At 35.9% G+C, this 26878-nt stretch overlaps 2 protein-coding genes and 1 long non-coding RNA gene across 6 annotated transcripts in view; 1 reads left to right on the top strand and 2 right to left on the bottom strand.

The window, feature by feature from the left end:
- LOC119075714 overlaps positions 1-26878 on the top strand; it is a 130353-nt gene that overhangs the window by 11037 nt on the left and 92438 nt on the right. For all 3 annotated transcript variants that reach the window (XM_037182239.1, XM_037182240.1, XM_037182238.1), the window contains exons 2-3: positions 12319-12747; positions 26544-26707. In XM_037182239.1, the coding sequence (XP_037038134.1) occupies positions 12486-12747; positions 26544-26707 (426 nt within the window). In that variant the 5' untranslated portion in view covers positions 12319-12485. The remainder of the gene's footprint in view (positions 1-12318; positions 12748-26543; positions 26708-26878) is intronic.
- On the bottom strand, positions 701-3272 carry LOC119075726. 2 transcript variants are annotated; one of them, XM_037182267.1, is made up of 3 exons: positions 3252-3272; positions 2175-2735; positions 701-2110 (listed from the first exon to the last, which is right to left on the bottom strand). In XM_037182267.1, the coding sequence occupies exons 2-3, from the start codon at positions 2731-2733 to the stop codon at positions 1773-1775; spliced, it is 897 nt and encodes a 298-aa protein (XP_037038162.1). In that variant the 5' UTR covers positions 2734-2735; positions 3252-3272; the 3' UTR covers positions 701-1772. The 2 variants fall into 2 exon arrangements, with proteins under 2 accessions (XP_037038162.1, XP_037038163.1); XM_037182268.1 differs by lacking the exon at positions 3252-3272 and adding an exon at positions 3063-3067.
- Positions 11601-26136, bottom strand: LOC119075728. The gene is made up of 3 exons (XR_005087443.1): positions 26126-26136; positions 23081-23088; positions 11601-12112 (listed from the first exon to the last, which is right to left on the bottom strand). It is a non-coding gene; the product is annotated as an uncharacterized LOC119075728 (long non-coding RNA).

The raw sequence follows: 26878 nt of genomic DNA, 5'->3' as shown, positions 1-26878 counted from the left end.
AATTATCGCTTCGTATTTGATGCAAAATCTTTCACTTGAATATCTTTAAAGTTAAATAACTAGAAATCAGGAAGCAAAAATAAAGCGAGGAAGAAGAAGACAACACTACATCGTTTTCACTAGGGTTAATTTTAATTTTTCGTATTTCAACACTCGATCTTAAAATCACCGTCGTCTTTTATGCATAAAATTCCCACAAAACCGCAAAATACTTTCCCACTTTATTTCCCTCTTCTTCGTCATTTTTTAAATTTTATGTTCCAATTAAATGTTGTACTTCCATTCTGATTGAAATCAATTAGGGACGATCAATCTCTCTGTACAATTAAAACAAAACAAATTCTATAAGTAACAACAAATCTTCAAAATATATCAACTAGGATGAAGTTCCTTTTCTTTAACCGAAATTACGCTTCATAAAAATAATTATCTACAACCATTTTACCCATATACACACAAAGACTATACCAATTCAAGATCCCAGAACAAGACATTTTTATTGAAGTAACTTAAGTAGATGAAGGAAAAAAATGTACCATCGCTTCGTCTATTCAAAAGCAGACGTATAAAAATAATGAACAAGAGGAACGAGTAAGGAAAAAAAAACGACGAGAATGTATAAGTAAACTAAAATCCCAAGCTTTCGTATTACACAGCCATTGAAAAAAGAGTATAAAAAGAAAAACTTGGACTAAATAAATTGGATTATGAACCATTCAATTCTATTCCGTAGTGTTTCGAGTACATTTACTAAGTATGATGGATATTATTAAGTGTGATGGGTATTGATTAAGTTGATTTAATTTTCTAAAGCTTCGTAATTAGATCTCATTGTCTTCAATATCTTTTATTCCCTTTAGTCCCTTACTTTGCAGCGACGTTAATCAGTTTTCCGGTTTAATTTATGGCCTGGTATATTTGTCTCTGCTTTCGGAACTAGAATTATTATTAGAAGCTACGTGTTATGAGGGTCTCTGTGGCTATTTACCTACTATATGGGTTAAGATGTACCGTTGGTAATGATCGGAATAGATCTTGCAGAATTAACTTAATCGCCTTGCTATGGAACATGTTAAATCTTAAATCTGCGAACGGTTCAATTTTAGGCCAAACAAGCAGTTCGAACCATAGAGATTAGTCATTTAAATATAAATACGTTTTAGCGACATTTGCAGTGGAAAGCTCCTGAACACCAACTGTAAATCATGTTAACTTGAGACGGAGGCTGACTGGCTAACTTACCACAGATCTGACGATCTGTGAAGCGATTCCATTTTAATATCAGATCTGTCACGTCATTTGATCTAAGTGTTTTCAGGCGATACTATAGAGGCACGATAATCCAACAAAAACCTCGAAAGAGGAATTTAGGCGACGCAGTTCAGATCGGATTCCACTTCCAAAACATGTGCTAACAGTTTTGGTGACGCATTTTGCGCCTAAACGCAGAAAATCTAACTAATTTAATCTAACGACGTCAATGTCACGCATTGAGGGAAGAACGTTTGCTAAGAAAGTTGGGTCCCTTTCGATTGTTTTTGAGTGACGTCAAAAATTCAATAAAATAGAGAGACGTCGCTTATGTACGCCTCCTTGAAGTCTTTGTCGGATATAATTTTGCTTGCAAAACCTTTAGCCCTCCAGAAATAATTTTTTAACTCTTATCTACGTCGTGTATCAAACACATACACACACCGTATGCGATAAATGTTTATATTATACGTGCTAACTATGCTATTTCCCATTGTTAAATATTCAAATATTCAGAACGTTCATCCAAAAATCAATGCTCTGACTTCAATACTCTCCCGTCCATCCTCTGGTAAACTTTCCGGATGCTCAAAAGCCGTATGAGCAACTCTCGCCTGACTTCCATGCGAATCGAAACACTGAAGCAAAATACGCTCATGTTCCTTCATACCGGACCAATACCACCACTTTTGAGCCGGTCTGTGCCTCACGCCAACAGTCCATCCTGTTCGATCAGGGTATCTATGTTCAACAGCTGTTAGGTCGTTAAAGCCAACTGTGCGACTATCTGCCATTGCCAATGGGAAAGCGCGAATTGGTCCCTTTAGTGGCCGCCATACATTGACGATGCGGACTCGGCCTTTGAAATGAAACAAAAACTAGAAGCCACTGAAGCAAAAAACTCTTCATATCTTCCTCTATACCTTTGAGTAACTCATCTGCTTCTTCAGGAAGATGATAACGAACTCGATTCAGTGTCGCTTGTCCAGTCTGGTCAATATGTGCTCGCATGACTGGTTGTCGAACATCCGCAGGAGAAGTATTAGGAAGAGGAGTAGTGCGACGAATGGTATGGTCGAAGATGAAGACTCGATTCGCACCGATCAGATTGTCCAACAACAATTTTTCAATCTCTGGGTAATAGTTCTTCTTGATGATATCATCATTTTCCCAGTCCTCGTACACTAGTTTGGATGGGATATTTTCCAAAGCAACGAAACCGGACGAATCCACCGAAAATGTACTCTCCTTTCCACGAATGTCCTGGATTGTCACTTTTAGTGTTTCCGATCCAATGTTGGTCTGGGGCTGACCTTCAGGAGGCGAATAAACGTAATAAAATGGAGTCGAGCCATCCTCAGGGTCTTTGAAGAAGGTGATCTCAGCAGCGGTGTCACCACTTGGAATTGGATGATCCAAGGTCAATTTCAGGCTGTTCGTCTTTTGTTCCAAGACGGTTGTGGTTGTAGGTGAAGAAGCCATGACTAAAGAAACAATTAAAACCAATTATTGCAGTAAAAACGTACGTGAAAGAAGTGCTGTTAGAAAATAGGCGCATGTTTATTCTATTGGTGTCCTGGATAGTTTTAGAGTTATTTATGCTTGTATTTATGCAACAAGAATCGTAAGAATCCCGACCTATGCACTAAATTGCATTGGCAACTGTTGCAATATTGGCAGGCGTTTGGAATACATAGAAATTTTTCAGTCTCTCTCTCAAATTCATCTCCATTCCCACAAACTTTACTAAATCACCCGCATGATTCACTTATTACCCACATAACTTCATTTATCTATCTCGCACTGTTCACTTTGGTTTTGTTTTATAAAATGGTGGAACCAATTGATGCGTTAGGTTCGTGCAGAAAAACGGTTAAATCACACCACGCATACAAAATTCTTGTTTTTGTACGCTCTACAGGAACCATACTATTTTCGCTGCGTTTCAAACCTGGCTTAACTAACTATATCATTTATAGGACCTATAGCAAGTGAAATACCTCTGGTCACCTTTTCCAATCAGTTGTATATTAAATAGTATCAAAAGTGTAAAATTACTTTCACACAGCGTAATAATTGATTTGCAACTTGGTATAAGTGTGCTCACTGTTCACGTGTTGTGGGACGAGAGACTACTGCTTTTTGACACTGTTTAGATTTTCACTTTAATCTGTCCAGACACCGTCTCGCTTTTAACTAAGTCTTATCAGGACAAGTTGTATTGTTATCGTCTTACTCGTATCTCGCGTAATTTGATGATGCAAAATTTTTGTGCATTAAAACGGAGATAATTTTGTTGGACAGTTATTTTTAGATTATAAACTGAAAATGTTCGACGTCATTGTAGATTGCAGAATTACTAGATCCCACCTTTTTGGGCGGGCAGGTCCTTTGACTGACAATTTTCGCAGTATAATTTTGATCAGTTTCAGTTTATCATTCATTCTTAAACTTCCGAAGCATCACCGATCACTACCACAAAAATCTATGTTTTGTTATAACCTATTTTTTCTTACGCCTATGGTGACTTCACCACGCTAATGACAACAGTTTGACCAAAAGATTTCTTCTGATAATGTCAAGAAGAGACAGTATACTTTAGATCTTCACAAAAGATTACATAAACAGTTGTATGATTTACCCCTACTACCCAACAAAATCAAATTTGATCAAAGTAATCTTACTCGACTTTTATTAACAGTGTAAAATCCAGTTTTTCTGTGATAACTTCCACGTACTTAGTTCCACATAGCCCATCTGAAACAAAAACATTCATCCAAATTGGTTACTCAACGAAAAACTGTTACCCATATTTGACGTTTTTCATAACATTCCCTCCAATCATAGCGAACTTCTTTTGTTATCTACCTTTGCCGTACTTTTTGATGTAGGACCCTGACCTTCAGTCAAGGGAATAATGTACTATATCCGTACTGCTCTAGTTAATCGACCAGTGATTATCAATCAGTCTGGTTAGACTTTGTCTATTTGGATTGTCATTCTCACTAGAAGATAAGATGTCGCAAACATTCAAGTGGACACAATATTTGATAACTGATAAGAGTATCCGCATCAGTGCGTTTCATTTATTTCATTTTATATATTTTAGTCAAGGTCATTGCTACTTGTCATCCTTGAATCATTTATTTTATTTTATTCATCTTTAGTACCATGAGACACGATACAGATGTGTCTTAAAAAGGGTCACTATCTTACACGCTTTACAATAAAAGGAAGGTATGCTGTGAACTCCGAGGCGTAGCCGAGGTTCACAACACATCGTGTGCGATAATATAACAGCATATCTTTCATGTTACATCTATGCAATTCTTAGAATGAACTGTTTCGATGCCAGAACATGGACAGTATGCTACACAAAAAATATTGCATTGGCGACTGTTGCAATCATGAGAGACTATTGTGCATGCAATTGTTAGCGACGACAAGAAAACCGCTAGTCACGTTTCAACAGGCAGTGGCAAAATTTCTAGGAGACTAGTCATAGTTGCATGTTCTGTGAATGATAAGCGAGTCATGGGAAAAACGTAACAAACGTTTGCGAAGAAAATTTTCATGTAAAATACAATCAGACAAACCTAATAGAAAAGGCCGAAAAGGTGACGGAAGTCTTTTACTTACAAATGTATTGGTATCAGGAAATTCCCGTGAAGAATCGCCAAACTCAAATCGCCAAAAAAAAATTCTTGGCGATTCTTCACATTTTGGCGATTCTTCACACTTTGGCGATTTTTCTTGGCGTTTCTTCACACTTGACGATTTTTCTGTGCGGCTTATCATTTTTTTTAGTGATTTCGTAATTCTCTGGAAAAAATCGCCAAAGTGTGAGGAAACACCAAGAAAATTCGCCAAAGTGTGAAGAAACGCCAAGAAAAATCGCCAAAGTGTTTAGAAACGCCAAGAAATGATTTTCTTGTTCTTTCCGTTGTTTTACATTTTCCAAAATCTTCTTGGCGATTCCTCACACTTTGGCGATTTCTCTTGGCGTTTTTTCACACTTTGGCGAATTTTCTTGGTGTTTCCTCACACTTTGGCGATTTTTTCCAGTGAATTACGAAATCACTAAAAAAATGATAAGCCGCCCAGAAAAATCGCCAAAGTGTGAAGAAACGCCAAGAAAAATCGTCAAAGTGTGAAGAAAGCCAAACAAGAACGAGCGCGCTCTTGTTTTTAGCTATATATGTGGTGTAATCTCGCACCCCATTTTCAAACTATCTGTCGCACCGCGCGAAAAAAGTTGAGCTACCCTCAGACAGATAGTTTAAAAATGGGGTGAGAGACCACATATATGGCGTAAATTCGCTGGATGAGTTTACCTAAATTTTCACTAAATTTGCTAGTAAAAAATAATTTTGCTGCCAAAAGAACAAGTTTGCTGACAAAAAATACATGCCTTCGTTTGAATAGAGGCTGTTTAAATTCAGTATACCAAACACCTTCCTTATACAATTTGTAGAAGAAGGAATTCAGCAGGATCGAACGAAACTCTTTCCTTTTACAACTTGTAGAAGGAGGAATTCAGTATAGTCAAACCAATCACCTTGCTTATACAATTTGTAGAAACTCCAAGAAAAATCGACAAAATGAGAAGAAAAGACAAGGAAAATCGCCAACGTGTGAAGAAATGCCAAGGAATCGGCAGGCGGATTTCTTTGAATCTTCTCAAATTTTTTGGCGCTTTTTCACATTTTGACGATTTTTCTTGGCGTTTCTTCACATTTCGCTGATTTTTTCTGGAGAATTACAAAATAAACAAAAAATTTCAAATCAACAAAAAAAATCACCAAAGTCTGAAGAAGCGCTAAGAAAAATCGCCAAAGTGTGAAGAAACGCCAAGAAAAAACGCCAATCTGTGAATAAACACCAAATGGATTTCTTAGAGCCTCTTTACAATTTTTGGCGCTTCTTCACACATTGGCGATTTTTCTTGACGTTTCTTCACACTTTGGCGATTTTTTTTAGCGGTTTGTTTTTATTTTGACGATTCTTCACGGGAATTATCAGGAAGGGGGTGGCGCTGCGCTCCAAGCTTATATACACAAAAGTTTAACTTTACCACTAATTATTTACGTTAAAACAAATGCGTCGTCTACTTTTTTGAGTCACCTAATATATCAAACCCTCAAACCGAAACTCTAACTTCACAACACATCAAGATACGCTTACACACATGCAAAACACTAATTTTACACGTAAATATGTGGGGTTTCCATACAAACTTCCGATAGCTCTAGCTTCCAAACGAGATCATTTAGACCCAATTTTCAACAAACCAATAAGCAAACAATGGTTGGCAAAATTCATCGCTTAAAAATGGGTAAAATCTGACCATTTGCATACAATAATTTATCGTCTGAAATGCAAGTTGCATTATGCTACATCTCGGCCGAATCTTAACCGAGTTTGACAGGCGGGAGCTCGTTGAACTCGCACTGACACCCATATTACGACTAATCTAGTTTGAGAATCACTAAAGCCAAGGGAAAAAGCTAACTTACGTGCGGACATGATAAATACTTTATAAAAAAAAGAAATTTTGTGATTCAAAATGTTTCACTTCATTTTAAACATCATTTTTGCTACATAAAACCGCATTAGTCAGAGCTTGTCGTTTATATCTGAAGTCGATGTCGAAAACAGATGATACCCATCTGTAACAGGTGATGACAAGCCTTTGCCACCACTTCAACGTCACATCATAATCAGCATTCATCACCACAAGAAAATTCAATAAAATCAAATAAGTTTTCATTCGCAAAGAAGAAAAGGAAGAAAAAGAAAGAAAAAAAAAACTAAAAAATCAACAGAAAAGCTATCCTTTTTCCCATTGGTAATAAAATGTTTATAATACTTTTCAATGCAAACTCATTTTCTTAATACGACGAATGAATTTCGAAACTCTTCCCATTCAGCAGTGTTTTCATACACATACACCACACACAGCTAGCAAATGGATTGAACCTATACAGTGTATAATACAACCCATATACTAGCCGTACTGCAATACGTGACGAGAGTAAAAATATTAACCCTAAGTGGAGTGCAAAATAATGGGTTGAAAATCGTAATAAAATGAACAAAGCTACAAATTGGATAAGATATAGGGTGTAAAGTTATTGTCTTAGCTGAAATGAAAGTTAAACACAAAGAAACATCTGCAAGCAAGACTTTAAAATCAACAATTTATCTTCTTGTATCCATATTCAAATCCCGTAAAATCCTTTCATCTCTCTGTTGAAGCAGTTGAATCATAACTTTCGAGATTACTTTAATAAAGCAGGAACATTCTGCATACTATTGTAAAGTTGCAACAAATGCAGATGTTAAGATTTGGTTCCGTGATAATTTGAGTTTATTGGATTGCTGATACAGACGAATAGAGGATCATGAAAATTTATGATGGCCAACCGATTTCCTTTAACTTAGGGGCCGTTCATAAATTAAGTAACGCAAAGGTAGAGAGGTCTAACGCTTGTGAGGTCCATAAATTCTATTTGAAAGGTCTCATACATTTTGCGTGACAAGGTACTTGATGAGAATGGAGATTTTAGCGTCACATAATTTATGAACAGCCCCTTACGTAATTTTACAGTTGACTCATTTCACTGATAAAACAAGATGAATGAACATAATATATGGAATCGCAATGTTGCTGCTTTCGTATTGTCAATACGGTATTGACAATTTATACATTGCTGCAGGATGGAGTAAACAGCCTCGATGAAGCGGGTAGCAGTGGCAGAGTCGTTTTGTCGTTGCGTCATATTGCGACAAAGTGGTTCAACGAAAAAGTGACAGTTGTGAAAATTCTAAATTATTTTTTTTTTGTTTTGATGTGGTTGATTGTGATGATTTTTCGTTTTGTGTGTGAAAAAGTGTGCAAAATTATGATTTTATTATATTAATAATTGATTAATAATGTGCCACCCGTGACAGTGTTCTCATAAATAATAAAATCGGTGTTAAATGTTTTCAAAAACGAAAAATTCCATGGCCAATGTTCTCGTTCTCATAAACATTAAAATTGGTTTTATGTGAATAGATCCAAAGAAATTGTTACGTTGAGATATGAACCTAGGAAAGCACTCCAACGACCTGATTCATTTCATATGATCCCGTCGGTCTAGATTCTAGATCTGAGATTTTTTCTGATTCAGTTTATGTGAAGAGATTTTCTCTGATTAAATTCCTGTGATCAATCAAAAGCCTCAACCCAACATGATTTTAATTAGACTTTCTTGTTTCAGGCCAGGTTAGATCTGTTGCGAGCATTAATTATGAAAATATTTATTATTTCTTGTGTTCAATCAATTCAAATCGAATTCTTGAAAATTAACATTCAAAAATGTTGCGCTAAAAAAATCCAAATTTTACGACAGATCCACTTTATCGCATTTTCTCATGTCGCATATTTCTGTCTCCGCCACTGTTACCCGCTTCATCGAGGCTGTTTAGGATGGAGAGATCTTGACTTCAGATTTGTTTTGAGTATGAACCATTTGGATTAAAAATCATTTCGTTAGCAGATCGGAGAATACTTTAGGATAACACTCACAGGACTAGGTGATATCTTTGGGAAGGCTGTGGATTTTTTTTAGAGGCAGTATGGTGTATAGGCAATGTGCAACCTTTAACGGCAGTCAAAAATTTCGTCTATAACTTGAGACACCAGTGTGACGTCAATTAGAAAAGGATCGCTATTCGGCATTACCACATTAATTTCGATGATTACATAATCAGACCTTTGTTCTGAGGATGCCATTCTCAGTTTGCGTTTCCTGAGCATCTGGCTGATTCCAAATTGGAAAGTACTGGGAATTAATGCGTTAGCATTACGTATTGCTTTAACTTTGGCGCTTTTTTACACAATTTTCCCTGCTCGAAATGCAGACAATCGCGTATAGCTGTTCTATGGTGATACAGCGAAAATCGAAGAATTTCGTACAAAAGAATAGTTATACAGTGGGAGAAAAGTGAAATTAGACATGTTTTCTAATTAGGGAGTTGTCGTGGTTTGTAATTGACTCCACAAGAATTTCGTTGAACAAATGAAAATCTAGATTTTCTGAATTTTTGTTAGGTACAACCACAACAGTGAAATACTGAAATGAAAAATCTGAATTTTCATTTGTTAAACTAATTTTTGTGGAACGATTTCCACAACAACCACCAACAACTTCCAAAATAGAAAACATGTCGAACTCACTTTTCTCTCCATATAACTTCTATCTTCAGATTCTGTTAAAATTGAAATTGTAACCAAAAATAGTGAAACCCCACCTTTCTGCGGTTTGTTGTGTTATTGAGGCATACAAGCCTTCTGTGATTTGGATGTTTCGGACGATCTGCACCACTGACGTCTCATAGGTGAAAGAACATTTCGATACACATATAGAAACCACAAAAAAGAAGACATGAAAGTTTCTATTAAAAACTCAATATGTCTTGCGTGTCGAAATTCAAAAGAAGCTTCACAAAGAACTTGCAGATCTATTCGATACTATTACCCTTTGCCGATATTTTGTAAATACAATTTACGTTGCGGAAAATCGCAGAACCAAAATCCAAATTGCTGCTTGCTCCAGGAAAAACAATAAAATGAAAAATTCAGATTTGAATAAAAAATGTCGATTTCATTTTAAAGCTTTTGGAATCGAATAGAATGCAATGCACATTACATAACCTGCAGATATATTTCCGTGTCCCAGGTGCATTCGTTTCGCATAGAGTTATTCAACCACCTCCTTTATACACACAGTGCATTTACGACGGTATTTACAAAGTTAACGTCTAATGGAAGGGGAGGGGGTGCAGAGTACATACAAGAATTTCATCAATTCTAAACTGACGGTGGAATTCAACAAAGAATATTTGATTTGTAAAACTAAATGTACAACATATGTGTGCATTCAGTACAACAAATGCGAATGTAAGCGGTAGAGTGAATTGCATTGACTGTTGTGTGATGCAACTCGAGATTTCTTTTTGTTGTAGACACAAGCATTTCATTTCTTGTGAGTAAGAATGAATATTTTCTTTGTGGGCTGCACATCCGTCATCGTTTGAAGTTAAGAGGAATGTATGCGAGGAGGAGAGCCAACGTTGTAGTTTTGATTGGTACTTATGCTGAATCTGGCGAATAAGAACTTGAGAGAATTGCAGAAATGTACGACGTTTTTCGAAACGAATATTTTACCGAAGTAGAAAATTCTGGGAACAGCAACTGTGGAGTTGAATTCATTGCTTAAATGATCAATACGAGAAATGACATTACTTTCCAGGGATATTCACATCCCCAGTACTCGGAGCATAATATAAAATGTTCAGGGTACATGTTAGTGTCCGCTTATATTGTCACATCTGTCTGATGAAACAAATGAACTACAGGACTTTGAATCCGACTGGAATCGCCGGAACATGAGTTTCGGTAGCTTCCTCTCAAAATTGAGTTCCGGAAACCACTTTTTTAAGAAAACTTACCACCACGATTTCAATGGACTTTTTTATACATTCTGTGGATTCAATCAGGGAATATTCATAATTTAAATAGCCAGGATTCGATTCGACTCGAGACCGCGTGAAATTAGATAACAAAGTAAAATTACTCCTAATGAACCGGATCTAATTCATGCGGAGTATTACTCAATCACTTTCAATATTATACCAAATCCAGTATGTCCAGTAAAACGTTGAGTTGTATGTGTACACCTAACTTTGGTCGTGAAATAATCGCAGATGAGGCTTATAATAAAAAAGAATAACAACCTTTACCGACCACGAAGACAAAAATCGCAGATGAACTCTGTCTATATCTTATATAGCAAAACAACTGGTTAGACTATAGAAGTAAAAGATTTTCTATTGAAAGTTAAACAAAGGAAGTAACAGATTTAATTGCAATGTGGCTATACGCTTGCAGTTTATGAAACGTTAACAAATGGATAGCTAATAGAGAACAATGGACTGGACTGTTAGAACTACAATGCTGGGCCTATTTCAGAGAATTTTAATTATTCCCTTGACTGTAAGTCATGGGTTTTACGAAAACAAATACACCGTACATAACACGTTCACTATGATTAAAAATGTATGGAAATGTGATGAAAAAACATTAAATGTAAAATTTTCTGCTCTTTGTTAACACGATAACTGGAGCAAATCTCAACCGATTTTCAAAAACTCTTTTTTATTTGACGAAGTATTGAAATCCTCAGGTCAAGTTCGAAAATGGGTTGTATTGGTTCAACCATCTGGAAGTAGTTCTCAGAAAAAGCCTTTTCTGCTCTTTGTTAACCCCAGTTACAGTGTTCTGAACCGATTTAAAGAAAAATGTTTGATAAAGCACAGAATTCCTGAGGTTAGGTTTCAAGATACATTATATTGCTCAAACGATGTAGCTGCTGTTGCTAAACGAATTTTTTGATCTATTTCAATAAGTCTTTCTTGTTCTTTTATTTTGTCTTGTTAACAAAAGCGAATAAACCACAAAAAATTAACGAGTGTGAAGTTTGCGGCCAGAGCGAAGCGAGGGTCGCAATTCACACGAGTTTAATTTTTATTGAAGGCATTCATCATTTTATAGACAATAACGGTCTAATATGAGCATAAAACCAGGCCAGTAACAGAAAATGAAGTTGTGAATCAAAAATTAGTATCGTTTTATAACGTCTCAAGACTTTACAAAGATTTTCAGTAAAACAAAACAGAATTAAATTATTAATGAGAGATTTAGACCGTTCTAGTAGTTCTTCTTAATCAACCAATAAATCATTACCAATACAACATCAATTAAGAAGTTCAGGTTCAGACAGTCAAGGGATCTGACCCACCCAACAGGTGGGACCTAGTAAAAAATTACGAAAATAATTATGAAAAGTTCTGAAAAAAAGACCTGCGTTGGTTACTTGAAGAGAAGAGAACAATGTTTGGTTCCTTTAGTTTTCTTACTTAATTCTGAATTGATTTGCCTATGAGTCCTGTAAAATTCAAAGAAAAACACTACTTCGTCCAAGATTTAACACGTCTCATTAACTCTCGTTCAAATTTCAGACCACCATCACCAGCAGAACGCATATCATGAGGAACAATCGTCCACGATATACACATCCGAACAGCACATTTCAATATCAACCGAAAACACATCCATCAGCTACCACTCAACGCGATCAATTTCTTTCCAATCATAAATTTTCGTCGCCAGAACAAATTGGTTATCCATGAAGTCATCACACATAAAATCGTTACGATTCAACCAGCTGCTGGTGCTGGCAGTTGTGTGCATGATTGTAAACAATTTTAATGTTGTGATGGCTATTCAAAGTAATCCAACGAACGGAATGCCATCGTTGGTATTGATTGATCAACAAAGCGGTCGAACACCACCAAATGCCACAGCGGTTAAAGGCTATTTCTCGGACTTTGTTAAATATTTTGGCATTGAATCGAGTAGGGTCGATGTGGACGTTGAAATAGTCGATGGTAAGTGGCACAGTTTTATAATTGAATTTGACTTAAAAACACAATTTTGGTGGCTTCGTATGTCATTGGTAATTATTGAAAATTCATGTCGTGTATAACCGACACACATAAATGCATAATTAAGTGTTGCCCTTACGCTAATAACGAGTAACTGTTTTGTAAAGCATAATTAATCCACGTCCGTCATTAAAATAGACGGGTTGCTGGATATTACCTGTTAGGGATGAAAATTTACGTCTTACTAATTTCATTTCCACGAAGTGAAAGTTACGTGCATCCATCCCAGCTGCTGGTTCAACTTGTGTAGAAAGTTATGCTTATACAGATGTTGTTGTACGATGAATAGCAAATTGTGTGACAATATATTCAGCGTCGAGCCGAATCGTAAACACATTTCATTTTGTAATTAAATGTGATAAAGCAAAACGACATCGGCATAAGGGTAATTTGATTCGATTTGGGAGTCATGGCTCTAACTATATTACTTTCAAATTTATTTAACATTCAAATGAAATTACATTTTATTCGATGTTCTTAAAATGTTGTCGGTTTAGTGTACACCGTTCAGTATTTTATCGGGAACAAATGCCAACGCCAACACGTTGATTTATTTCTTTCTAATTAAAGCTTTTTCAACCTCCTGTTTCCACTAAATATGCATTACAATTGAACGTTCCGTTGTAAATTTACCGGTTGTTTATGAAAGCTTCCAGGGCTAAATGATTTTCGTTGGATTAAATGAATTTGAATTCATTTCATATTAACAACGTTATTATGTTCGGTAAATAGCCCCGATATAATACAATACTCTCCGGATAATAACGGTGGGTGGAGAGTCGAAATGAACTGAAATCATCGTGGCTAAACTGCAAGCGTTTTACGTCAAAGTACTGACAATTGATGGACAATTTGTTTATTTATCGAAAAAGACCGTGGGTTTTTATTTGCAGTGACACTATACACTATTTCCATTATATTGTTCGTAGTTATATGCTAGTTAATATGCACAGGGCAGCTTGTAAATATTGATATTTAAACAAACATTTCTTCCGAAATAATCAACACAAAATTGATAGATTCCGGGGATGTGTGACTGTGTCTCTACTTTCAGTAGTTTTGAGATGAATTAAGAATCTTTCTCAGTTGCATCAGGAGATTTCCATGGTTGCAATTGTGCCACAATTTTATTTTTGCTCGTACAGGAGCGGGATAACGGCATCAATTCTCTTTCCTCTATTCTATGTTCTATGTCAATTCTACCGATAGAGTACGATTCACTTTTTCACCTTATACCGTCGCTGCCAACAAAGCCAATGTCAGCAGAAAAATAATTAATTTTTTACTCGACGGATTTTAATGAAATAATGACCTCAGGACGCGGGATATGCCCTATATTTTATTGGAGACAAGGGGCCGAAAAGTAGGAAAAAGTCAAGTGAAGCCACGTAAAGTTACGAAAAATCACGACACGAAAGTACTGGAAAGTTACGGAAAGTACTGTAAAGTCACGGAAAATCCCTGGAAGTCCCGGAAACTTACATAAAGTCACAAAAGTCACTAAGGTCACGAAATAGCACAAAAATTCATCGAAAGCAGCGGAAAATACGGTCACAGAAAGTCATGCCAATTCGGCTAAAGTCACTAAAGTCAAAGTCTTCCCCCTTGATATTTGAAGTGGTTTTTCCCTTGGAGTAGCGTGTTTGTATTCGCGAACCAGCTGGGAAAACAGCTGCATCAAACTTACACACAAATTGGTTGAATTTGACTGTAGACTTGGCCCTTGATTTTCGAAGTGCTTTCCCCTTGGAGTAGCGTGTTTGTATTCGTGAACCAGCTGGGAAAACAGCTGCATCAAACTTATACAGAATTCGGCTGAATGTGACTGTAGACTTTCGAAATCTTTTTGTAACGAAATCTTAGAAGTATTCTAAGCTGAAACAAACTTTCTAAAGAAAAATATCTGTTTTCAGCGGTCGATGGACATTTTAAGTCGTTAAAGAACTCGTATTGAAGATTCCTATCTTGTGTTTGTTTAAAAATTTCGTAAAAGCGATTGCAATGAACCAACACAATTTTAATCGAAATTAATTTTTGAATGGTGAAAATGAAATCGATAAGAAATTGATGGGTATGGTATAAGGTAGCCACAACGACGTACAGTTTATCGTCGAAATTTTCATCTGTCTCGCTTCAAATAACTTCGTAACTTCTATTGGCCGTTACATGCTAAAAACATGTCAAAAAAATATCGCGCAAAGGACTTTACTTCCAGAATTAACCGAAACGAGAATTATAAATGCAAACGGTGAAAAACGGAGACGTAGTTGTGAGGTTCAACGATTTGGCTTGTTATAGTACGTGGTATATCCCGTCGTCATCCAGTGTTTTGAATAATAAATAAATTCTGTATCGTAACTCCTAACATTTGTTTTGTTGGATACATACACGACTGTTCATTGTTCCATGGAAATTGTGTAGGAGGATTAAATTGAGCAAAGATGTATGTTCAGAGCGTAAAGTTTTAAACCACAAATTGTGGAAATTACGCGTTTATTATTTATATTATTTACATGTATCCCTCTACACAAGCACGTAATTGTGGATATTTAGTTAACAATGTATATGAGTATTAGGGTGCAGTCGTGCAATAAATTATTTCAAATGTGTGGCATATAATATGCGTTATGTAATCGTAAGACAAAGTCACAAGTTTGATATTTTCATAATTGAATTTTATGTTCGTAATAGTTCTTTTTTACGAGCCACATTAGTCAAACAGATGAAGCATTCTAATGGGCTTCGTCCTATACTTTGGCAACTAGATATCACAGCGTATGAAAGTGAATAATTTGGCAAGGATTTTTGGCTGTTTAACATGAAAATCGATAAGAAGTTAGTTGTTCTCGACAACACAATTCAAAGAATTATTATTTATCGTATAAGTAATCGACATGGTTGTGTAACGCGCTCATTTCAGGGACTAAAATGAGGATTTTTGTGCAGGTGGGAAATTCCAACAAGGGGCGCTTAAAAATGCATATTTGGGGCGCCAAATTATCCAAAAATAAAAATGCGCTTAAACGTTGATCTTAGTTTATCGTTACAATTACGATTTAAAAAAAAAACACACAAGAATAGGACTCTGAAAATATTTCATACTATGGATAGATTGCATTCGATGAAATAGTATCCTCGCGATTACGAAATGTATATTAGAATAATTTCGATATGAAAGTAGTTGGTGTAAGAAATTAAAATAACTTTATGCCAATTATCATCGTAATATGTAAAATTTGCAAACATCAGATGCCTCTGAAATTCGTCTTCAAGACTTTATCGACTTTAAGGTAGCGACAAATGAAGATAAAAAACGGAAATTATGTTCGCATATACAGAACTAGGCCTCACCATTTCGGTGGGTCAGTTCCCCTGACTGACTGACTGATTATCAATAGATTTTCAAAACGAGGACTATGTGACCATAACATCTGTCGCCAGTAACAAAATTATCATCCAGCCAGATCAGCCACACAACATCGAAGGACATTCCACCTTTACTTCGAATCCATAATAGATTTTTGTAATTGTTACAAAAATATCATAAAATGGTCTTACTCAAAGCAGTTCTTTGTCTTGATTACTTAAAAATTGTTCATTCCGTTTATTTTCTTAAAAACAAATTTTTAGAGTAAGGCGCTGAAAAGATGTCATATATTTGGTCTGGCTGAAACGTTCATTCGTTGAAATTGTCTATATTCTAAGACCTTTCTAGCAAGTAAATTTCCTGAAAATTTGTCCCTGCAACTCGAGCGAAGCGACTTTCACACTTGTTGAAATTTCTTTTTTTTTTTCTTTTTTTTTTCTTTTGATGAAAACCACTGATGACAGCCGAAAGCTTGGAAATAAAATCAATTTTCACAGATTTTCACAGATTTTGAAATTTTTTCTTGCAAATTTTTTCAAACATATATCAATGAATCTAATCAAACTAGGCATGACCCGAAAGTACTTAAGCTCAGCTTTCCAACGAGCCCACTCTCACCCGGAACGATCATTTATAACGGCCAAAAAATTCGGATAAAAAACGCTATTTTTCCAACTTCTGAGATCTTCCACCAGCAACCAGGTGTGGCTCGAGACTGTGTGAGGCCTGTTTTGAGGTCTACTGGCAAAGACCTTTCAAACCATGTATATATCCATCCCAGACGAAATGGGTCCGATTTTGATAGGTGGATTTTCAGAAGAATCCCTCTGTACGTCCTTCTGGGTAGGCGGAAAAGTTTCCTTTAGGCTGGGTCAGGGCTTTAAACGCCTGAGTCAGAAAATAATGTGTATCCGTACCTTAGTCATGACCTAGACACCCTATTTATCACACCAATCTGTTCGCTGAAAATTCTAGTAAATCCGCTAAAATCGCGGAATAATTTCGATAATTTTTGGAACTATTCAACAGGGGACGTCAGTGAAATTTAGACATGATTTTTTTTCGTCTGGTGCACTTATACAAAGAAAGCTGTTCATTCTTCTGTACAGCTGGAGCAGATGAAGAACAGTTGAAGCACAGCACTGCTACTAGCATGAACACTGAATTGACAAGTGTCAAATTTGGAGGATTTAGTGATGCGAGCTACCGCTTAGGATTGATTGTATTGTATGTTTTAACTCATACAACGAAAACAAGTCATCTATCTGTATAACAGAAACGCAGTGCCTACTGTGATTTCATCAGCCTCCGAATATTTTCTATGTTCGTGCTAGTAGCAGTGCTGTGGTTGAAGCAAATTCTCGTCAAAATTACACTGAGTGGACGTCCGTAAACCTTTAAATTATGGAAAAGTTTTCTAATTCACCTGTGTTCATATCGGTTTTTCTGACATATGATGTGAGAGACTAATCAAAAATAGAAAGAATATTCTGAAATTTGAAGGAAAAACATCCAACCAATATTGTTACCGACCATTGAAAATTGTTTAAGTCTTTCACACACGGAAGCTCTAAAGTCCGACTTTTGCAAAGTACTACCTTATGCACCATTAATACTATGGGGCTTCACATTCACAGACACATTTTGTTTAAACTTTCCCTAATATTTTACTGACTTACAGTAGTTGATGCAAGCATAATACCGTAAAATGTGTATAAACTAAAACTTTACGGATTGGCGGTTTGCGTTCTTCAAAACTGTTCTTCATTGGGGGACCGTTCATAAATTCCCTATTGTTAATAAGTGGAGAGGGTTTTATGCTGCAGAGAATTGCGAAAATTGGATACTGTAGGAAGGGAAAAGGATGGTTTTGGTGTTACGTTATTAATAGACGTCCCCTTGGAGACTACAGTACACTTGGGAAAACATATAAAAATGGTCAACATTTTATTTTAAATGTTTTTTTTTTTAATAAATGATTTATATACGTTCATAATAACAAAAGAGAAACTATATGAATACTGCAACGGAGTATACTTTGTATAATATTGATGAATAATGGAGGTGGAATGAATTTTATTTTAAAGCAAAAAATTTATTTATTTATTTATTTATTATTTATCAACGGTTTACACCAACTGATAGTTATGATAATACAAAAAAAGCAGGAATGAAAACAATAATAGAACAAAAAGATGAATCAAACTTAAATCAATAATGAAATTATCGTCAAAGAAAAAACCATAGAAGATAGAAAAATTAAAAAGAAAAAGAAGAAAAAAGAACTAAAAGCGAAGCAACAAAAACAGAATAAGGAAAACTTTAATTACGGTCTGTAATTTGCAAATCAATAGTTCTCAGGTATCTCGACGGAACGAACACTGCTGCGAAATGCGCCCCTAGACACTGATCGGTTGTACAAATGTGCAAAACGGTTGAAGATCATACATAGGTGGTTGACTGGTTCATAGTATCCATAGTCGATGTCTATTAATTTGCAAAAATTCATTCGCACGAAGAACTCGGGTAGGTTGACGAACAGTTATGTTGGTCTTCAGCTCGGGGCATCAATGCGTTCGGTAAGGACATCGTAAACGAAAGTGGCACTCAAATTGATACGTCTTCTCGATAAAGTCTCGATACCAACCATTTTGCAGCGCGATTCGTATGGCATAAAGTATAAAGCATAAAGTATGAATTGCTTTTGTATGGACTCGATCTCGTGTATTCTCGTGGTACAGTGTGGTTGCCAACACTCGATCTGATTTGATTTTTTTCGAATTAATTGATTTCTATGACCTAAATGATAGAGATCGCTCCATTTGTAATTATTGACACGTCTTCGACTTGAAGCTTCACTCAATACAATGGTTATCGAATAATAACTTCAAGAGATTTCAATGTAACCACTTGTCTATTCCAAGGTTATTTTAGCTGTCAAAACGTCATCCATGGAGCCACAACCACAAAAATTATTATTGATAAAAAGCTTAGAAGTTATGGGTCCAGTTCGGTTTTGGCTTGTCAAAAATCGTTTTTACCATACTGTGGAACAAACCTATTACTATTTACACAGTGATTACTATTATTATAGGTATTTCGAGGTCAAATGTCAACTCCTTCGACACTTACCGGCTTTGGAACTATAGACAATTTTAAATTACAAAAATTTTACTTCACTGGCACGACAGACCTAGAGGTGTGCGCCGCCGAGTTCAGCCGGCGCGCCGCCGGCTGGAGGTACTCAGCCGAGCGCCGCCGCCGATACAAAAATATGACATCAGCCGCCGCCAGCCGCCGACTGTTTCCATCGGCTGGACAACAAAATAAGTTTAGGGCCTCATTCAACTAAATATCACGATTTTCAATTTCTCCGATATAGCTTAGCGTTTCTTTGAATGGTAGCAATCGCAAATCTTCGTTCTTAAAACATAATGTCTTTTAAAAGCATAATTTCTATTATTGTTTAGGTATATGGAATATTTCATCGATATAAAACGGTTCGATGAGTGCTGTAAAACATCATGTATGTTTAACGTAAACTTCCTTCTGAGAAACCGCGTGGAATGATAAGAAAATTGCGATTTTTACTTATTATTATAATTTGACGTAAAACATTCGATTTATAAGTCGATTGACAAAACAATTTGTATGGAAAAATTCCTTATAATTTCCTCGTTTTACGTCAACTTAAAACTAAAATTAATTAAATTAAATAAAAATCGCAATCTGCCTTAATGTCATATTACAAATATCTTGTGTTGAATTTTTATTTTTTAAAAAGAAATTTTAGTCGACTCTTACCTCACCTTGCATTTCAAGAAGAGTTTTTTTACTCTCTAGTGAGTCACTAGTCATAGGACAGTCTCGGAATCATAAGAAGTAACTATTACAATCCAATCGGCGCTATTCATTCCACATGCATTTCCAACTTTATGACATTTACGTATGTATTATAACGTGTAAATCGTATGTGGAATGAATATCGTCAATTGGATTGTAAATTAAACTAAACTTTGGGGCGATCCACAAAATCTGCATTTTCCAGACTTATCATTATATCTCGTAATTACGTTTCCATATAGTTCTGAATATTTTGCGCTATCTGTAACAATATGTCCAGACCTACCTGTGACTCTTTCGAGTTACGTACTTTATGGACCATTCCTCTGCATTTTATGAAAAATAAACTCGAGTCGTACCACTAAAGTAATTAGTTTTTAACAACGAACTTTAGAAGTTTCGTTGTTCTTTCGACTATTAGCAAACCCAGTTTATTGGTATCTTCGAATTAAATTTTCAAAGATTCAAAATTTGAAAGAAATGAAGTTAGTCGAGTTGGATAGGCGCTGGATTTATAAACCAGAGGTTGCTAGTTCAAGCCCAGCTGTGGACATTATGAGCAAAAATGCTTCCACTTCAGATTTTGATGTCTAGTATGTTTCACTAAATAAAAATTAAACTTTGTTGGTTTTACACCAGAGTTCACAGGAACTCATAATTCTTGTATTAGATTAGAAATGAAGTAGGTATTCTTATGAGTAACTGTAAAAACATTGACTTTTCTATGGATTTTTAGATTTTTTTTAAAATTATTCAAAATATATCGGCGCGCCGCGGCTGAGCCGAGCCGCCGAGAAATATCGTTTTCGGCGCGCCGCCGCAGGCAGACCACTGCCTATCTTTGAGATTTTTTTTCTTCATTTTATCGAACTTTCTTTTTTCTTCCATTTTCGTGAATTTTCTGTATTTTCTCAATTTTCTCGAATATCCTTAAAATTTTCTATGATCGATATACTCAAGAAAATCGGGAAAAAAATCTTCGAAAAGGATATTCACACTAAGTGCGATTAGTCTTTATTTCACTATTCGTACTTTCTGCGAATAGTACTTGAAAAAAGTCAAAATCCAATCCTCCTTATTCAATCCACTCCACACGCATTACCAATGACATTTGCGTATATGTATTATACTCTGTTCAACGCATGTGGATTGAATAACTTCAATTGAATTGTATTCGTTAAAAATGTGACTCGATGTGACTTCTCATAATGTACCAAATTTCTCGCATTTTGGAAATCTTTCTTTATTTTCTAAAATTAAAAAATCGTAAAGATAGGCAGACTTTCCAATACATTTTGTCACAGGACAATTGTTTTCCATAACTGGTAGTGGAATAATACCGTGGCATACGTTTTTCTAACTGCGACCATTTGAGAAACTACTTCAACCACAAAAGTAATAAGAAATGATCTCAGATAAAGAAGAAAATTTCGCATATTTCCTTGCCGCCATTTCAATTTTCCCGTAGAAATTTCGTTTTTCTCAATTCTTTCCTTTCAGAGCAATCCATTTTCCAGCAATCAATTCGAACCAATTCGACTGTATAATTATCATCAGGTTAAATGACCTTTCTAAAAAATTGTCTCTCTTCACCTTCACCTTTTGTAATTCAAGTAAATCTTCGACGAACAGCTAAATAAATTGCTTTCGCTTCAATTGAGCATGAAACGTCCCATCCCGGCCACATATTCAAACTGTTATGTACTGAAAAAGCGTCCATCTTCTTCAATTACAATCTGAACATTAATTCATTTTTGAGTACATATCACACGAGATATTACTAGTTCGACGTGATAGTGACAATCATCCATTGAATGAATTTTCCACCTACCATCTACATCACTAATGGTAACATTGTTGAATTAATTGAATGCTCATGCAATACCTACCTATAAAATCCATTATCGGAAGTTGTCATATAACAGAGCTCGTTGCCTCAATTCGATTATGGATGGATCACATTAACATCATTTTGTCTCAGTAACATTTAACTTAACATCAAACGTATTTAAAAATACATTTTCCGAATGGAATATCCATTTCCCCCATATTACAGTTCAGCATTTTATGTGGATAAGACAGTTATAGGAAGTCTCTCAACTGTTATTTATGTTTGATACTTTGTCTGTTTATTAAACAACAAAACAATTCATTTATCCTTCCCAACATGGAAATCAAAATTTTTCCCATGGGCAAACAACTAATAGGCGGAAAATAAAATGTTTATCAATCATGTAACCGTTACACACTGAGACGTATGCTGTATAAATGATGTTGGGTTTCATTTCTCGGATTAGAAGGATTCGGGTCTAAGCCTTGGCTTGATTCATATAAGTCCGGTATTTTCGTTCAGTGCGGCAGTATATGGACGCTTTAAATATTAATCAAGCAAATTACTTACATTCAATATATTAAATGTTTGAATGGCATCAGCAGCCAACACGCTCGGCTTTCGTACCTTGCATAATAACTTTTTGATTACATTTGTAGAATTATGTGTTTTGAGTCATGGTCAGTTCATCCCGTTAATTCGAATCATTTTATCCGGAAATAATCTGTTTACGGATGTGAACTATGTACCCGGTGATAGATGATTCAAAGAACCATCTTGAAGAATAGTCTAGTTGAAACGAAAGCCATCGTTAAACCATCGTCAGCACACCATCGGGAAATGCATGGAACGGAAGGTCCGTACTACGTTTTTTGAAAAATTGAAAAATTTTGACTCACTTACTGGGAAGAAAACATTACAAGGAGGGCTTAAGTAAACCCAGACTTTCTAATTTACTAACTTCCTCCCTCATTCATTATAATGAATTCCAAATCAGCAAATAAGCTGGGCAAATTAGCCAAAAGGAGTTTCTACTAAATCATCCAAAATGACTTAGTTTCTGACGGAAAAACTTAGACAAATCGAAATTCAATTAATTCAAACTTTGGCTCAAATAAATAATATTTTTCTCTTGGAAAAAAACAGAACTAACGGACTGCACACACGCTATGCTACTTCGGATAAAAAGTATTTTATTTCACAGAACTTCATCCGACAATTTATTTTTAATGAACGGAGTTTTCTTGTTAATGAACAAAGTTTTTGATTGAAAGTTTAATTTACATTACATAAAACTATGAACAAAGTTGTAGGTAAATGTCGTCGTTTTAAGCATTTAAACATCGCATTTAAGGTTAATGACGTCGACAATGGAATTATAATTTCTCTGGAAACGCATACGTGCAACTGAATCAAAACTCTGTTCTTGACTCAATCAAAAAGAACTCCGTCTTCACGTCGAATTACGTACAATCTTTTGAATATTTGATTCTTTAGGAAAAGTTTTGTTTCATTTGATGGCGGAATTAATAGTATTTTACATAAAAAGATGAAAAATAGATTTTTCGTGTGAATTTTGTTGATCCGTGGCATGGCCGAGGTCAGTAAACACACAAAAATGAGACTTTTCATTTTTATCCCGAGCTTTGTAATGAGGGATTCTTTTGAAAAGCCGCCTACCAAAATCGGACCCATTTCGCCTGGGATTGATATATACATGGTTTGAAAGGTCTTTGCCAGTAGACCTCAAAACAGGCCTCACACGGTCTCTAGCCACACCTGGTTGCTGGTTGAACATCTCCGAAGTTGGTAAAATGGTGATTTTTATCCGAATTTTTTGGCCGTTATAAACGATCGTCCCAGGTCGAGAGTGGGCTCGTTGGAAAGCTGAGTTCAAGTAGTTTCGGGTCATGCCTAGTTTAATTTAATTCATTGATATATGTTTGCAAAAATCTGCAAGAAAAATTTTCAATATCTGTGTAAACTTTAGACAGGTCTGGGCTGGTACTGATGACGCTTAATGGGAACCTAACATGCTAGTCGTAACATACATTGTCTAAGCTTTCCATTGATACCCCATTTGCAGTGCTGGTGATTGCTGGCGAGTTTTACGAGTAGCGGTTGTGTTAACATAAAATTCTGTTATGTCGGCAATCACCAGCACTGCAAATGGGGTATCAATAGAAAGCTTAGACAATGTATGTTACGACTAGCATGTAAGGTTCCCATTAAGCGTCATCAGTACAAGCCCAGACCTGTCTAAAATTCACACAGATTTTGAAAATTTTTCTTGCAGATTTTTGCAAACATATATCAATGAATTAAATTAAACTAGGCATGAACCGAAACTACTTGAACTCAGCTTTCCAACGAGCCCACTCTCGCCCGGGACGATCGTTTATAACGGCCAAAAAATTCGGATAAAAATCACCATTTTACCAACTTCGGAGACGTTCAACCAGCAACCAGGTGTGGCTAGAGACCGTGTGAGGCCTGTTTTGAGGTCTACTGGCAAAGACCTTTCAAACCATGTATATATCAATCCCAGGCGAAATGGGTCCGATTTTGGTAGGCGGATTTTCAAAAGAATCCCTCAATGGATTTTACATGCTGAGGGCGTGGAAAGTAGGGTTTTCGACGCATTGTAGCATACAAATTAATTTTGCAACGCCAGACGAGAGACTAGTCATTTTCTCTACTCCGGACGCCTTTGTTGTGAAAAACGTTGTGTTCAGGGGAAAAGTTGTAAATTGTACATTCGAAATGCAATTCCCAACTTTTTTTCCCTCGTTGGGAAAAAGCTATTAAAATACGGATGAACTGTTCGATAAGGATATAGAATTTTAACAAGCAAAGAACGATCAAAGTCAGAAAGTGAGAAATAACGAGTGAAGGAAGGATAATTTCAAGAAAATGCATTGTTCTCAGGTGTTTCCGGGCTCTGCAAAGTAATTGCAGAATAATGAGGATAGCGAACGAATTGTAACTTCTATCTACGCAGTATTCAATTCACTCAAACACGTGAGTCGTGTCGTCGTATAGCTATATGATGATGTCTCATGTAGAATGAATACCATTGAAACCCTATTATCACTGATACAATAACCTTTGACTTGACACGTCTAGATAGTCATCCGTTAGCGACAACTATGACCAACATAAACAATTGATTAATGGGATGATTATTATATCAGAATGTTATGATGAAACGAACGAAGTAAAAGATTTCGTCTCAAGCACTGGTCTTCATTTTCAACGACAGAAATGAGCTGCCAAAGGGGGTTGTTTTTGTCACTAGATGTAAAGAAATAAGGATGAGCGGGCAGTCGTGCATGACCAATGTATTTACTGTGATTATATATCTCGAAAGTGTTAGATGATTTGATCCATAAGCATATGATTTGGGTGTCAGGGGTTAAAACTTTGGTCATGATTTTTGTTCAAAGTAAAAATTCAGGTACAACCCAAAAAAATGCAAGAAAAAGTTCAATTTTAACAACAGAATTACACATCGTGTTTGCACCGTGATTCTCTCTTGCCATTTGGAAAAGGCATGTGGGTAACATGAGTGAGTTACTAATTTGCACAAAGAATGTAATTAATTTTCCAAGCAAAGCTTCCATGTAGCAAAAACTTGTTGAAATGAATGTGGGGTGTTTTTAAGGCGATTATTACAGAGTTTTAAATTTTCAAGCCTCAGGTTGTTCGGTTGTTCTAAATACATTCACGGGATTTGTTCGTATTCTGCTTATAGGATAAGTCGTTAATAGAGGATTAAAAGCAAATTATTATTTACGGTGGGAGAAATTTAAGAATTCACATTTTCAATCCAATTCAATAAATTGAATTGGATTCTAATTGTGACTTTATCCCGACTGTACGTTCGACAATTATGCTGTGTTTTCCATTGTAATCCGATATTCACCACATGCTAAACAACGGAAAACGCAGCATAATTGTCTATCCCATCAACACAAAATTTCTCGTGCGTTTTAAGCCTTAACCGTCTTTATCATAATACCTTTACTTCCAAACAATATTATTTCACACCACAGTTGGAATAAGGATAATCAGACTCGCCAATCGACAAATTGGAATATTCTCAACCAAACCGCCTTTGGAATCTGAGTATAATCCATGCGAATGGTATCGAAATTGCTGCAAACGACAACTGAAACAAAAGACAACACCCACCGTTAACTGGCTTTTCGCCCAACTGACTGATAGAATGACATTACTAACGAACAATTTCATGTAATACAAAGGCACGTTGTCGTTACTAAATGCAAGACGCAGCCTAATAACCGATTCAATTAGATGTCGTTATTGTGGACGAATGTGTTGAAACGAATTATTTGTGTTGTGGTTGAGGTTCAAACTCACAACTGGTCATCCAACAATTCAATGTGAAGTGTTGGCTTACACACTGAGCTATTGGGTGGTTATCGAATATCTAATTTCTGAAGCGAATTATGAGAAACAGGAAATTTCATTAATTCGTTTCGAAGCCAAATCAATGAAATTTCATTTTTCTTATAACTCGCTAGGTAAAGTTTCTGAGTTTAGACGTTCAATTACAACAACTGGTATGCTTGCATCTCTTTAATCGGATTAATTCTATGTTCCCCTGAGTTTATGCTTATTAATGCATTCAACTAAATGTTTCCCCATTAACAAAATTTTTCTTTCTTGTTACAGGTTTGAGTGCACTCGTTAAATTTCTGAACAAACCAAAATACTCAACCATCATTTATGTGCTGCAAGGTCAGGGTACAAAAGATTTTGGATATTGTGGCATGTCCGCACAATTGAAGGCTACCTTTAACAAAACGGTTTTATTTTGGCCATGTCCGAAGATGAAGGTAAGTGTTGTTACAAATGCACAAAAGTCGGCTCTAATTTATACGTCTGAGTGTAAGTACTTCTTACCCAAAACAAAATGTTATTTGTCACCTCCACACAATTTTATAACATTGTTGGCTGAATGACCTGTTATGAATATGAATCAAGAGCTTACCTTGTATAACAAGGGA

Source organism: Bradysia coprophila, unplaced genomic scaffold, assembly GCF_014529535.1.
Source record: "Bradysia coprophila strain Holo2 unplaced genomic scaffold, BU_Bcop_v1 contig_232, whole genome shotgun sequence".
In the NCBI taxonomy this organism is placed as follows: Eukaryota; Metazoa; Arthropoda; class Insecta; order Diptera; family Sciaridae; genus Bradysia; species Bradysia coprophila.
This window is presented reverse-complemented; position numbering and strand designations above follow the sequence as displayed.